General features: G+C 41.5%; 1 protein-coding gene across 1 annotated transcript in view; it reads right to left on the reverse strand.

Moving 5' to 3' along the window:
• Positions 1 to 15,344, reverse strand: part of LOC115476518 (ankyrin repeat and fibronectin type-III domain-containing protein 1-like) — a 1,054,756-nt gene that overhangs the window by 33,925 nt on the left and 1,005,487 nt on the right. The window contains exons 20-21 of the mRNA XM_030212932.1: positions 14,681 to 14,849; positions 11,372 to 11,538 (exon numbers count right to left, since the gene is read on the reverse strand). Coding sequence (XP_030068792.1) covers positions 11,372 to 11,538; positions 14,681 to 14,849 — 336 coding nt within the window. The remainder of the gene's footprint in view (positions 1 to 11,371; positions 11,539 to 14,680; positions 14,850 to 15,344) is intronic.

Consider the following 15,344-nt stretch of genomic DNA (forward strand, 5'->3'; position numbering starts at 1 on the left):
AAATTTTACAGCTTTATTTGTTGTTTATGCGTTGAGTGGAATGAGATTATCTTTAAACACAGCAAAGTTACAGAATTTTTAGCTTGACCACTCGGCGATTTCTGCACATTCAACAATGTTTGCACTGTAAAACTACCATTATCTGAAAAAAATTGGGGGTACCAGCTTCCTGTTAATGACATCACAGTGGTGTAGACTTTTGCCTGAGGCGTACTGTTGGAGGCCTATCAGAAGCTCCACCCAAAGCTGCAAACTATCGCCAAACTCAAGGAAGCACTGCATATGATCTGGGATAGCCTGTCATAGGGATCAATCAACAAGGCTGCTACGAACTTCCCAAAGCAACTGAAGGCCTGTGTTAGAGCTGAGGGTGAAACTTTGAGCAGTCATACTGACTGTGAAATTCTGAAACTTTGTTAATTGTTTCATTTGAATGATGTTATTTTACTGTGTTTTAGCTTGAAAATTTTTAATATGCAAAAAACTCTAAGTAGTAACACTAAAATGTCAGTAAAATCAGTATGGTTTAAGATAACTAAAGGTTACTTAATAGTAATATGTAAGTATGATGACTAAATAAGTAAGCAAAAATTCTCTTTGAAATTTAAAGCAGTTACAGAGAAAATGGCAAAAAAAACTCTAGGGGGTTACTTTGATGCTGTTGTGTCAAAGTTCGCAGTCTCTTCCTGCCTCTAAATGACAAAATATGCTCTGCAGTCTCCAATCAAATCTACAGCACAAAATGAGACTGACATCACCTTACATTCAATTATAGATCAAATACTTACAATAAAGGGTCTCCTACAGGACAATTTTAATTCACTCAGCGAACTGAGAGAAGAAATCACGGAAATCAAAGTGAGCATAGCAGAAACCGTTAACTATGTGGAAACACTGGGTAACAAATGCACTGCCAACTCCATGGCTATTACAGCATTTCATCACAAGGCCAAAGAAATTGATATTCTACATCAAGAAATTAAGGATCTTCAAACCAGATCCTGAAAAAAACAACGTAGGTATTCTTGGGATATGCGAAGGTGCCGAAGGCAACAACATGATAGCATTCTTGAAAAAACTACTACCCACCATACTTGATCTCTCAATTAAACGCGGGAAATTGAACACGCCCACCGCGTTCCCTCATCGACAACTGCCAGCCAGAAATATTCTAGGCCCACCATCCTTTGCGTACTTTGCTACCAGCATGTTCTCTCCATACTTCAATCTGCAAAAGCTAAATCTCCAATACAATACAATGGCTTGAAGATTATGCTGTTCCCTGACCTAAATAAAATGTCAGTTCAGAAAAGAAAGAAATTTCTACACCTGCCATACTTGATCTCTCACTTAATTCAGCGCTGGAAATTGAATGCGCCCACCGTGTTCCCTCATCGACAACTACACCCAGAAATATCCTAGGCCCATTGTCCTTCGCCTACTTCGCTACCAGCCCATATCACTCATAAATATTGACAACAAGATATTTGCTAAAATCCTTGCATTACATCTTCAAATTGTTCTCCCCATCCTCATTCATAGACACCAAAATGACTTCACTCCCCATCACCTACCAAATGATAATTCCAGGTTATTCTGGAATATCCTGTCGAATGCCCATCAACTGAGTAATTCTCTAATTACTGTTTCTCTAGTTGCAAAGAAGGCATTCGACAGGATAGAATGGCAATATCTATTCCACTGCTGAAGATGATTTGGTTTCAGTGATAAATTTTTAACTATGGTCAGTCTTCTATATGACAATCCACTTGCCTCCATAGATGTTAATGCCATCTTACCTAGCCCTTTCTCTTTTCAATCTTGCTCTGGAACCCCTAGCTATGGCTGTTAGACACAACCCAAACATTATAGGAGCATGTATCGGTATTGAAGAATTCAAACTCTCCATAAACGCTGATGATATTCTCCTTTACACCACCACTGACTCACTTCCCTCACTTCTCAAGATCATAGACTCATTTCCCTCTTTTTCTGGCTATCAAATAAACTGAAATAAGTCAGCCGTACTACCAATATCTCCTCTGGTTCAGTAACATCATCTATCTTCCTACCCCTTCAAATGGGAACCTAAAAGTATCAGATACCTAGGCATCTAGTACAAAAATGATGTAGACAGCCCCCTTGAACTTAATTCCAATTCTTTCCTCTTTATAGTCACCTCAATGATAGATAAATGGTCACCACTTTATCTCTCATGGTGGGGCAGATTTGAAGCAATTAAAATGGTTCTTACTCACAAGTTTAATTTCATTCTAAGCTTGGTCCCTTTCCCTCCTTCTCTTTATAAGAAATTAGAAAGTAAATTATCTAAATTTTTATGGCAGAACCACCAAAAATTTAACTTCAAAAACTAAAAATGCAAAAACCGAATGGGGGAATATACTTTCCAGATTTCAAAACATATCATCATGCTTTCAGAATGTCAAAGGCAATATTTTGATTTCACCAAGGTAATCTATATAACCTTCCAAGATGGCTTACTTTTGAAAACAGTCTAGTCTCTCCTACCCCACTACACTTATTACCCTTAATAGTTAAGTTCCTATAGTCCCCTGGATTACGCCTAATCAAAGCAACTACAGCTATGATTACCTCCTTTAAAAAAAACTCACCTTAAACTCAACAACACCTCCCCCACTGAGTCTTTTTAATTCCTTAATTAAACTTCCATACTCTATCCTGAACTGGCCATTATGACAAAACACAGGTATCTGGTCAGTGTCTCAAATCACAAAATGCAATGATTTAGATACTGCCGTATCTTTATGTCTCTCTCATGGTTTACCTATCTCTGAAGTAAAATCCTGGTTAGAATTATCAATAACTGTACATAACACTTTTTCCCAGAATTTTAAACAGGACAATTCCTCTGATCACTCATCACTGTGTCACAATTTCCAACTTTGCAACAAGAAAGCTTCAAAACTCTACAGATGTTTACATGACTCCTTTACAAACCCTTGTACTAACCTGCAAAACCACTGGGAATCTGCCTTCAATTAACAACCTAGAGAAATAGACTGGCCAGTCTTCTAGTCTAAAACTATACACCCAACCTTATCTGCTGGCATCTCACAATCCTCTTTTTTCATTATCTATAAAGCCTACTGGATGCCTTTAAAATTAGCGAAAACAACAAGATCAGCACTTCCATCTCTATGCTGGACATGTTCTACACCTGGTGATGACTTGGCCCACATGCTTTTTGACTGTTTTCATGTGAACAAATATTGAATTCAAATATGTTAAAGAATTACTATAATTCTTTCAATCTCATCCCCCACAATCATATCTTAAGAAGTGATAATCCTACGTTCTTCACAAACTTTTTAATATCATGTTGGCTCTTGCAGTTCATCTGATTGTCCAGCATTGGAAAAATTCTTCACATCTAAATTTCCATGAATGGTGGAACCACCTTTGCACTATTAAACGATATGAAGAAAATGCAGCCTTCAAATCCCATCCTCTTCCCAGCTTTAAAAAGTCCTGGGCACTGTTTGAAGAGTACATTGCATCTCTACCATTTTGACTTTTTTTTTAGACCCAACTGCTTATCTTTATGCTTACCTGTCTCTATGTAATACATTTGACAATGTTTATTGTTCCTTTGTTCAACACTGTTTGGACCTGTTATCTTTCACTGTAAAAACTAATTAAAAAATTTGGAAAAAAAAATTCAACAGATTATGACTCCTGATGTAAGCAATTCCACCAGTACACACAGAGCCATGTCGAGTCCCTAATTTGATTATTTTGACAGACAATGCAAGCACTTCTGTTGTACATATTTTTTCTTTGGATATACAATGAATTTATATTTGAGATTTATGGACTAGCACTTTCTTGAGAACCAGGTCTTGCCTTCAAGGTATCTCTGGTCATCCGTACTTTTTCTTGGTACTATATATCATTGCAGTACATGACAGAAACTTGGAGCTGGATTTAGTAAATGGTGCTCAAAAAAAGGTACTGGGAAAATCTGTTCAAAGTGCTATTCTATAAAGAGCACTCTAGGCAGAGCGCTTTTTATAGAACAATATTTAGAGTGGATTCTCGTGCCCAACTTTGGGCATGAGGACTTACACATACTGAAACCTGGTGTAAATCCTGGCATGCAAGCTGGGCATGCAATTCCCGAATTCTATAACACTGCATCGAAATATTTGGAATATCCCTAACCCGCCAGACGTTCAAATACCTGAATGGTATTAATCCGCAAACAAACCTTTTCCGGGGAGGGGAAGGCGGTAGAACTAGAGGGCACGATACAAGATTGAAGGGGGGCAGACTCAAGAAAAATGTCAGAAAGTATTTTTTCACGGAGAGAGTGGTGGATGCTTGGAATGCTCTCCCACGGGAGGTGGAAGAGAGGAAAACGGTAACGGAATTCAAACATGCATGGGATAAACATAAAGGAATCCTGTTCCGAGGGAATGGATCCTCAGAAGCTTAGCTGAGATTAGGTGGCAGAGCCGGTGGTGGGAGGCAGGGCTGGTGGTTGGGAGGCGAGGATATTGCTGGGCAGACCTATACGGTCTGTCCCAGAGCCAGTGGTTGGGAGGCAGGGATAGTGCTGGGCAGACTTACACTGTCTGTGCACTGAAAAGGACAAGTACAAATCAAGGTAAGGTATACACAAAAAATAGCACATATGAGTTTATCTTGTTGGGCAGACTGGATGGACTATGCAGGTCTTTTTCTGCCGTCATCTACTATGTTACTATGTTACTATGATTCTATAAACTACGTTAGGTGTAGCCTATAGAATATGCTCATGCGCCATGCTTGCAACTAAAATTTAGGCGCACCCATTTAGGCCAACTAAAACCAGGCCTAAATTCCTGCTCTTAAGTTAGACGCACATTGGGTGTATTGTATAATAATGTGCACAGTTTTTTGAAATGCCCACAACCCGCCCGTTCCACACCCCTTTTTCGACTATACACATTAGAATTTATGTGCACCACATTATAGAGTATGCCTAGAAAGTTTTGCGTGTAAATTCTAATTAAAGACAATTAGTGCTGCTAATTGGTGAAGTACCAATTATCGGTGCCAAGTGGCTTGTTAATCAATTAAATTGTGCGTGTAATGTGGCCAAATTAGTGCACACAACTTAAGGCGCCATATATAGAATTTGGGGGTTTGAGCGTGTAGCCTTATAGAATAGGGTATAGGGCAGATGAATGCATAAATCAAAATTAGCACCAATTAATTCTAATTAATGCCAATATTTGGTTGTTAGCACCCGATTAATTAGTTTACATGCACATCTGGGCTTTGCGCCCAAATTTGGGTGATCAATATAGATTCCACGGGCAAATGTTATCCCCTGGTAAAAAATCACTGTCTATACAAAAAAAACGTAAGAACCGTCCACAAGTCTTTTAGAATGCAGTTTTTGTGTAGAACTGGTTACCTTCAGAAATAACATAATGAGGTTATAAGCCCTTATTTTAGAAGCAATTCCATGTGTAAATAGTGGCATTTCTATATATAGATTACATACACATCTAAGGGGGGAAGTTATCAACGTGGGCTACTGTTAAGAAGGGTCATTTTACCATTAGTTGTGCTGTTTTAGCAAAGGTCCTATTGCATAAGTACGGCCTGAGGGAGGGAGAGTGACATGGGTAGAAAGTGCACAATTATGAAGCATTCACTTCAAAACGTTCCACTGCATGTACTTCACCCTCTCTTGATACATAAGATTGTAACTGTAATCTCAGGAGAACGTCATAAATGTGGACCTGAGGAAGGTACTTGTAAACACTGTCCCCCGGTCCCGGATTCTATATAGCACGAGCAAATCTGATCATATTCTGGATTTGCATGCACAACTTAATTAGTTAACAAGCCAATCAGTGCCAATAATTACCAATTAAGAAATTGACACTAATTAGCATTAATTAGAATTTACATGCATAACTGTCTAGGCGTATTCTGTAACATGATGTGCGTAAATTCTAAGTTGCATAGTTGTAAAGGGGGTATGGCCACGGGCATGGAATGGGCAGGTCATGGCCGTTTCTAAAATCTATGCGTGTTGTTATGGCATCGGCATTTACACCAAGATTTACTTGGAGTAACTGCCTGAGACTAAGTGGAATGGAGGAGTGGCCTAGTGGTTAGAGCACAGGTCTTGCAATCCAGAGGTGGCCAATCAAATCCCGCTGCTGCTCCTTGTGATCTTGGGCAAGTCACTTAACCCTCCATTGCCTCAGGTACAAACTTAAGATTGTGAGCCCTCCTGGGACAGAGAAATATCCAGAGTACCTGAATGTAACTCACCTTGAGCTACTACTGAAAAAGGTGTGAGTAAAATATAAATAAATAAATAAATGTTGTCGCGTGGAAGGGTGCTCGGCATATTCTAGAAACCATATGGAAATTAGGCGTACTTTATAGAATATGCCTAGGAGTATTTTTTTTTCAGTGCAGATTCTTTAGGCGTGATATATAGAAAATCTAGCCCCGAGTTTGGGAATGACTGCAGACAGCCAATTTCTGAACTTATCTGTTGAAACATTTGAGTGGTATTCTTGGGATAAGGCTGGACAAAAATTCCTGGGTGTGTCTACTGGATAAGGGAGATGTCATACTTGTCAGTGTGGGGGCCTATATAATGTTAAAACATAAAGCATGTCTGGTTGCAAAACTGTGTATACTGTTGCAGTGGATTAGCGAACATCCTCCAGATCTGATGTGGAGAATTCAAATGTACAACAAGTTGTTAAGAATGGATCGAATGTCTGTAGAGACTGCAGGAACAATATCTAAGAACAATTTTTTGAAAATCTGGGAACCCACTTTGGAGACGTTAACAATGCAGGTTCATAGTGCGCTATTAAATAACTTGAAATTGTAAACGGGGTAAGACTATCTAGGGGGTGGGGTGGGGAGGAGAAAGGGTCCTGTTTCATAAAATATGATGGGTTTCATTCAAGAGGTTAATAATGATGCAACGATTTGTTGAGATATAATATGTTCTGCAAACTTTCTTTGCAATTTTTAAGAATATTTAAATATAAAATTGCAGTTTCACTACTTAACTGGCAGTACTTTCACATGTAGGGTCCTGAAATAAAGACTCGTTGGCTATCCATCCCAGTTCTGAAGGCCCTTGCTGCTCATTCTGTTACATGTAGGTTTGCAAAATGAGGCAGCTATACATGGAAACAGTGCCACTTATACCTTCTAGTTGTAAAATTGGAATTTCCATGTGAAAGCTGCCAGGATTGTGCTGTTCATTTTATCTAGTTGTAAGTTTCTAAAATGGCTGCTCCTGCAGCACACCCTGGCAAACATGCAGGCATTCCTGCAGATCCTGTGCTAAAATACAACCAGAACTGAATATCACACAACTGTGCTCTTTATCCCTTATTGCATATTACAAAAAGGCTATCGTAACATGAGATAACCTGTATGGTGAAATTACATGGTGGAGTAATACATAACTAGACAAAGTAACACCGTACAATTTCACCCTGACAATTCACATATTTAATCCAGGTGATTCATGTAGCCTGTAAAACTTGGGAAAAGATTAATTGAATGAAGTATACCTAAAACAAAGTAAACAGTTTACTAACAAGGCTTAATAGTAGCCACAAGACTGTATAAGATGTGTATCGCTGTCCTTTAGTCACATCAGTTTGAAAGCATGCTTCACAAATATTCAAGGAATGCAATTTTAGAAACATGCCATATTCTCCCTTGTCATTATTATAGGGAAAGATGAGCCGATTAAGCCAAAGACAATATACATACTGACATCCTGGTTCAGTGTACTGAGCTAGGTACAATATGATTTATGCTCCTAGACAGAATGGTTCTTAGTTTTTGGGAAGAGACGCACAATGGAAAAAAAAAAAAGAAAACAGACAAGCGAATGTTAAGTACTGCCGTTTGGAGCACTTAGCATACTAGAATCTTCCAAAGACCCACATTTTATAACATTATGTAAACGAATCCAAGATAAATATGTATTCTTCCCCAATAAAGACATTTGTAATCAAAGTAAACTCAGAAACAAGGAGCAGGCTCCACAGGAATATGCACTAGGCAGACCAGACGACTCCTCAGCGTGTCACCAATGGCCTCAGCCTTCCCAGTGGGCCGCCAAAAAGCTAACTGCCATAACAAACAACAGAAGAAAAACAACACAGGGATATATCAACAGCCCCAGCTCCAGTTCAGAAACACATACTAACATCTCCATTCACAGCCTAACTGAAAATAGCAGTTTAGCCTTGATCATTTTAAACACATTCTGATGAACAAGATAATGCATAATAACAAAAGAGTTGGTACAGCATTCCGCTAGCTTAAAATGTGAAAAGTCATTTGATTTAAAAATAGTTAAAGGCCAATTTTAAATAGGATGTGGAGAGGGGAATTAAGACGTCCAGGGTGGGATGTGGAAAATTCCCACAATAGTTTACAAAGGGTCTGCCAAATGCAGAGCCTCTTGTAAAATAAGGGTAAGGATGAGCAGTCTGTATGTCGATGCCTCAGCATGTGCAGCAGGAACAGCCATTTTACAGAGCTGCATGGGGGGGGGGGGGGGGGGGGGTTCCTGAATGCATGAAGCTTTTCCCCAGATGTGTGAGGGAGAAGCTTTTTAAAAATCATTCCCTCTCACCCTTGCACACTGTATCCTCTTTTTCTAGATCAGTTGCTGCAACCCCACATCGCCTGGTCCCATCCCTGCCACTTACTGGGGTCCCTAATATTCTAAAGGGAGGAGGAGCAATTCCCAGTGGCTCCTGTTCATGGCAACTCCAGGTACCAAAATGGTATTCATGGCCCCTAGTGGTAATCTCATGGTATTACACTAGGGCCAGGCTGCCAGAATGTCCTTATTGGGCAGCCTGAACCCTACCAGTAGTACCATGAGATTCATGGTAATATATTTGGCAGCCTAACTGCTAGTGGTAGTACCACAAGATTACCAGTAGAATCACAGGTGTTAATTTTGAACTTAGAGCAAGCATGAGCAGGGGTGGCTGGGGATTACTCCTGCTCTCACCAGACAACCAGAGATCCTGGTAAGAGCTGGGTACCAGGGAATGGGGGGAGTGGGAGTCTATGGGGGGAGGGCAGGGAAGGCATCGGAAGAGGTTTGATCCCAGGGGTTCAGGTGGGAGTCTTGATGTCAGTGGGTCAAGCAGAAGATCAGATGCTAGGTGGAGGTTCAAGTGGAAGATCAGATGCTGGGTGTGTGTGGGAGTCAATGATCAGATGCCAGTGGAATCAGATAGAGAGTTTGATGTTGAGGAAGGAGAGTGGGGGTTCATTCCTGAGGAGGTGATGGGGAGGGGTTGGACTCAAACTTTACCCTTGCCCCTTCAAGCAGGCGCTTATGCCTGCTTCAGGGCAGGTACACATGCCGACATCTAGAATGTTTAATATTGATGTGATAAAAGCGGTTAACATATCTGGGTTTAAAAAAGGTTTCGACAAGTTCCTGGAGCAAAAGTACATAGTCTGCTATTGAGACAGACTTGGGGCTGCCACTGCTTGCCTTGGGATTGATAGTATGGAATCTTGCTACTATTTGGGATTCTGTCAGGTATTTGTGACCTGGATTGGCCACTGCTGGAAGCAGGATACAGGGCTAGATAGACCAATCAAGAACACACATACCCTCTAATTCTATAGACTTGTGTGTATAATTGTATGCATAGCATGCAAAGTTGCACATGAAACTTATAGACTAGTGTCAGTTGTGTGCCTAGCTTAATTTAATAACTGGCATTAACAACCAATTATTGCTATATTTGCTATTAATTGGTGCTAATTGGCACTAGTTAGCAGTTACATGCGCAAACTGCCCTTAGTTGGTATTCTACAAATTGTGCACACAAAAGGGGTATGGATGTGGGAGGGGCAGGGATGAATCAGGGGCGTGTCTATCACTTACACATGTGAGTTCTAGATCACTAGCAGTTAGGCACGAGCATTTACACCAGACTTTAAGCAGGTGTAAGTGGTCAGGCCTTAAGTTAGGCATGTAACTGTGGACTCATGCTAGTATTCTATAATGGCAATTGTGCGGGCAATTGCTGATGCAGGATCCATGCTTAGCACCCATCATCCCAGTCCCTAACGTTTGGCTGCCCCTAGAGAATTATACCCACAGAGTACATGCACACATTTACATCTGCTTCAGAGCAGATGTACAGTAAACGTTTGAGTCGGCATTTAGGCACTAATGGGGCTGTGTCTAGGAGCCTATTTTGTAAAGACTCACAGACGTCTATGTTACTTTTACATAGGGTTACCATATTTTGTCCCCCAAAAAGGAGGACACATGCCCTGCCCCCACCACACACCCCACCCTGCCCCCATTCACGCCCTCGCTCTGCCCCCTGTCACACACCCTGTTACCCCCTTCCCTTACCTTACTACTGTCCTGGTGGTCTAGTGACCTCTTTGGGGCAGGAAAGAGCCCCTTCTTTCCTGCCCAGAGCGCTGCCCTGCATGCATCCCTCCTGTTGATAATCTCGGTGCTGATTCAAAATGGCTGCCAAGAGTTGAAGTCTCGCGAGGTCACGTCAACTCTCGGCGGCCATTTTGAATCAGCGCCAAGATCACCAACAGGAAGGATGCTTGCAAGGCAGCGCTCCGGGCAGGAAAGAGGGGGCTCTTTCCTGCCTCGAAGGCGGAAGAGGTCACTAGACCACCAGGGCAGTAGTAACTAAGGGGAGGGGAGGCTAGGAATCTGCCCGTTTGTCCGGATTTCTGGACAAACGGGCAGGCTGGTGGGCGGGCCGTCCTCACCAGCCTGCCCGTTTGTCCAGAAATCCGGACAAACGGGCAGATTGGAAAAACCCGCCCAGTTGCCCGGACAGGTCCTCAAAAAGAGGACATGTCCAGGTAAATCCGGACATATGGTAACCCTACCTTTACAGAATCAAAAACTTTTGTTTTCCCTTTTATATTTTGAATTTTTATTTGGTGAAAGAGTCTTTGATATGGAACAAGAGCACAGCTAGATGTATATTTATGGAAGGGCCTATGGGTGGACCAGATGGGTCTGGGCATTTCCTCTCTGCCCCTGCCTCCCCCTCCTATGTTAAAAATTAATACCTTTGCTGGCAAGGATCCCCAAACCCCACCAGCAGCAGATGTCCTCTGCGGAGCCCCCCTCCCCCCAAGACATCTGAACAGAAGGGAAGTTGGTGGCATGTTTTCAGCCACCAATGCTAGCACCCCCCACGTATGCTCAGTTTATGCCTACCAGTGGCTATGCCACTGTAATATTTAAAGAAGAGATGAGAAGACACCTGGGTGTGTATGACCATGGCTGGATTATTTTACCTACATCCATATATCTTTTTACCTGTATGTGGTCCTGAATCTGCTGGTGCCTCTGCTTTGCTGCTGTTAACTCAGAGTCTGAGAAGGCCTCTCTGAGGCTCTGCTGGGACAGCAGGGACTCAAGTTCCAGAAGAGCAGATACCTGGCAGTACTGGCTGATGAACTCTCGGTCATATGTGAAAAAGTGGACTACAGGATCCAAAACAAAGGCAGTATTTAGTTTAGTTCATAGGAAATAACTCCCAGTTCTCTTTCATTTTTCAGTGAATTCATCTGCAGGGAAATGAGGAGGTACTTTTCAACCCCCCCCCCCCCCCCCCCAACAAAAAAAATTATACAATTAATTCAAATTCAATTAGACCACAGCCAGGAGAATGGACAGAAGTTATGGGATTTACACAAATGGAGTACCTGAGTCCTACTCTCCCTCCATGATTGGGACCAGCCAGTAGACCAGAGTGGAAATGGCTTACAGTCTAATGGATGGAGTGACTGGTAGAGAACATTTGCCGTCCGATATTCAGCAGTACTTAACTGGCCAGGAATGGCTCCTGGCCAGTTAAGGAGCACTTAACTGGCTATTTACAAATATTCAGCAGGAGATAGCCGGTTATCTCCCGCTCAATATTCCCAGTCAGTGCTTAGCAGAAAACCGGATAGATTGCATGATATAGCTAGCTATCTGCTAATATTCTCCACATCACCAGCTAAGTTTGGCACCCAAATTGGGCCAACAAAATAACAGGCCTATCTTTGGCTGGTTTAAACTTAACCGGCCAGCGCTGAATATTCACTTGGCCAGTTAAGTTGAAACCGGCCAAAAAAATAAACTGGATATTGAATGCCAGTCACTGGAAACAGCCCAGCATTGAAAATCCAGGTTTAGTGCAGACCACGGGTGTCAGCCTGGCTAACTCCCTTGGTCTGAATATCGGCCACACAATCTTTTCCTCCCATCATGATTTATTTTTTTCTGAACAGAGACTGAATTCCTGCTGAGTTTGCCAATCTCCACATTTTTAACCTGGTTCAAATTCCATAATATCCTTCACTACATTTCATTATCAGATATAAATCTTTCTGGATGATAATCTACATGTTATAAATACAGCTCTCTGCTTTATGGACTTTACTTTTGGCCTCATGCCAGTATATATTGACAGTTACATTTTTAGAGCCCTGTTTACTAAGCCATGTTATAGGCGACCTAGCATTTTTAGCACACACTAATGCTAGAGACACCCATAGGAATACATAGGTGTATCTAGCATTAGCGTGCGCTAAAAATGTTAGCGCACCTTGGTAAACAGGGCCCTTAGTTTTTTGAAGCTTGCTAGGGAGATTTGCATGCAAGGAACAATACATCTGCTTTCATATAACAAAATTCTTTCCTTTTCCTATTTTTACATTTGTTGTTTTCTGTTTTTAACTGAAGACATGCCTGCTCTTCATTAGTCATTTCCTTCAGAAGCCCTCATACAACAAATAAATATAGGAATTTAAAAAAAACATATGGATGAAATAAACATTAATTCTAGAAGTCTTACTTATAAGGTGCTACTATGCAATCAGTTCACATATTTATCTAAGTGCTACCCCACACTTTTTTCTTAGTCGTGAAATGACAATGGGATGACCATGGGGAAAGTTTATTTTTTTAAAGCATTTTAATTTCCTTTACTTATGCATTAAGGGGTCCTTTTACCAAGCCACGCTAAAAAGTGGCTGGTGCCGGTGTCAGCACGTGGGCTTCCTGCGCACTGTGGCCACTTTTAACATGCAGGTAAAATGGCTGCCTTGCCATATTTTTCTGTAATGACCACGTGCTAATTTCCCCATTAGCGTGTGGCCATCACTGCCACCTATTTAGGAGGCGGTAAGGGCTCCTGTGCTAATCAGGTAGCATGCGGTAATGTGCCCGCACTACCCGATTAGAGCAGGCACGCCTACTCTCTGTCCCTGCCTCCTGCACTGGAAAATTAAAGATATTCTGCAGCACTGGATTAGCACATGTGGAGTGGGAAACTCACACGTGCGTCCTGCAGTAGGCCCATGTTAGGCCTACTGTGCCTTAGTAAAAGGGCCCCTAATTGATTTGAGATGAATAGGTGCTTTATACGATAACATCAACCATATGAATTACCCTTTATCTGATGGTCCCTTTCATACACTTGATACAAGGGTCATAAATATTTCATTTTGGTGCCTTCCTAGCAAAACAAACTAAAAGATGCATGCAGAATAACATATATCCCATCTAATAATTTTTACTAATACAGAATGATCTTGTAGAACAGGCAAAAAGAAAGAAATATCTGTACACAGTAAAGAGGGCAATTTCCAAAGGAATTCTCTGTGGTAAATGGCCACAGAGAAGGACCCTTATTTATTTAATTATACAATTATATCTCATGTTCCCATTTTCCAAAAATGTCAAAAGCATTATACAGCGTTATAAAAACATTAAAGAGATCACTGCATGAAAGAATGCATGTTGTGTCAGTGTGTGGTTAGTAAATGACCCCATTGGGCCCAATTTTCAGCTGGTGATGATCAATGTTTTGCTGCTCACCGCCTACGTTACATCCAGAAATTCAATGCCTGGCCATCTTCGGGCACTGGCATTGAATTTCTGGGTATTCGGATCCGGCTAACACATAGCCAGTTAAGTGCAATATTCAGCAAGTTATAGGTTACCGCATAAAGGTCTTTTACAAAGCCACACTAGAGATTCCCATGCGGCAAATGACAGGAAGTCCATAAGGCCTGAGAGTGCTTCCTCTCATTTGACGCACGGGAATCGCTAGTGTGGATTTGTAAAAGAAGCCCAAAGATAGGAATGACTTTTATGCAGTTAATTGGCCTAGTGCTAACTCCACCCCACCCCCGAACACCCCCAAATAGCCAGTTTGGCACTAAACAGTTATTTTCAGTGTCACTAACTGATCAACCTACAACAGGCGATTTAACTAGCCAACAGCCGTTTCTGGCCAGTTAAATCACTTTTAATATCAATCCCCTTAAAAATAAATCTAACTATGGGGTCTGTTTATTAAAGTAAGTTTTTGCACTTGCTCCACACTAAGGTATAAAATAAAAATAAATTATTATGATAAGGCTGAGAAGAATCTCCCTGTACAAAGAGCAGGTGCAAATGTCCACAAGTGTTTTGTTTCTATAGCAAAAACTTTCCCTTTGAATGCTACAGATAGTCTGCAGAATAAAATGTACCTGCAGACACTGCATAAAAGAGGACAGTATGAAAATTGCCCCCTCCCCATGTGTGTCATTTCAGCAAAGAGGGCCAAACCGGTTGAAGTGAGATTCTTACCCAATTCAAAGATTTGGAGAGGCAGCATGAGGAAGCCAGAGCAAGGTGTATAAGGATTGTTTTGGCCAGGAGCAGTGCAGACATCATCAGAGGGAGGCAGCAGTAGAAGAAAGGAGACCTGACCTCCAAAGTCAAGGACCTCCTGGCTGTACACACGGAAATCTTTGGCCTGGGAGTTTTAAAAATGGAAGTTGATTAAATGGATTATACATAGTTTTTTTGTATTCAGGAATCTGAAACAGCCTTTAAATCATAGCCCAAATTCTAGTCAGTAAGGGGGCCAGTATTCAGGCGGTGGGAGACAGCCCCCTTAAGTGCCATGGTCAACGCTGACCCCGGAGAGTCAACGTCGGACCATTTCCGGTGTCTGGCATTGAATATCTGGTTTCACTTTTGGTTGCTAGAACTTAACCAGTTATTCAGCGCTAACCGGTTAAGTTCCTAGTGGTTAAAGACAGGACTGCTATTTATGCGGTCCTGTTTAACTGCTAAACCCAGCGCTGATTATTGGAAGTTCCAATAATCAGCGCTGGGTTTAGCAGTTAAACAGGACCAGCTATATCACGCAATATACCTGGTTAGCTGCTATGTGCTAACTGTGAATATTCAGCAAAGACAACTGGTTATCTCCTGCTGAATATTTGTGGTTAACTGGTTAAGTGAT

Source organism: Microcaecilia unicolor, chromosome 8 (genome assembly GCF_901765095.1).
Source record: "Microcaecilia unicolor chromosome 8, aMicUni1.1, whole genome shotgun sequence".
Taxonomy (NCBI): Eukaryota; Metazoa; Chordata; class Amphibia; order Gymnophiona; family Siphonopidae; genus Microcaecilia; species Microcaecilia unicolor.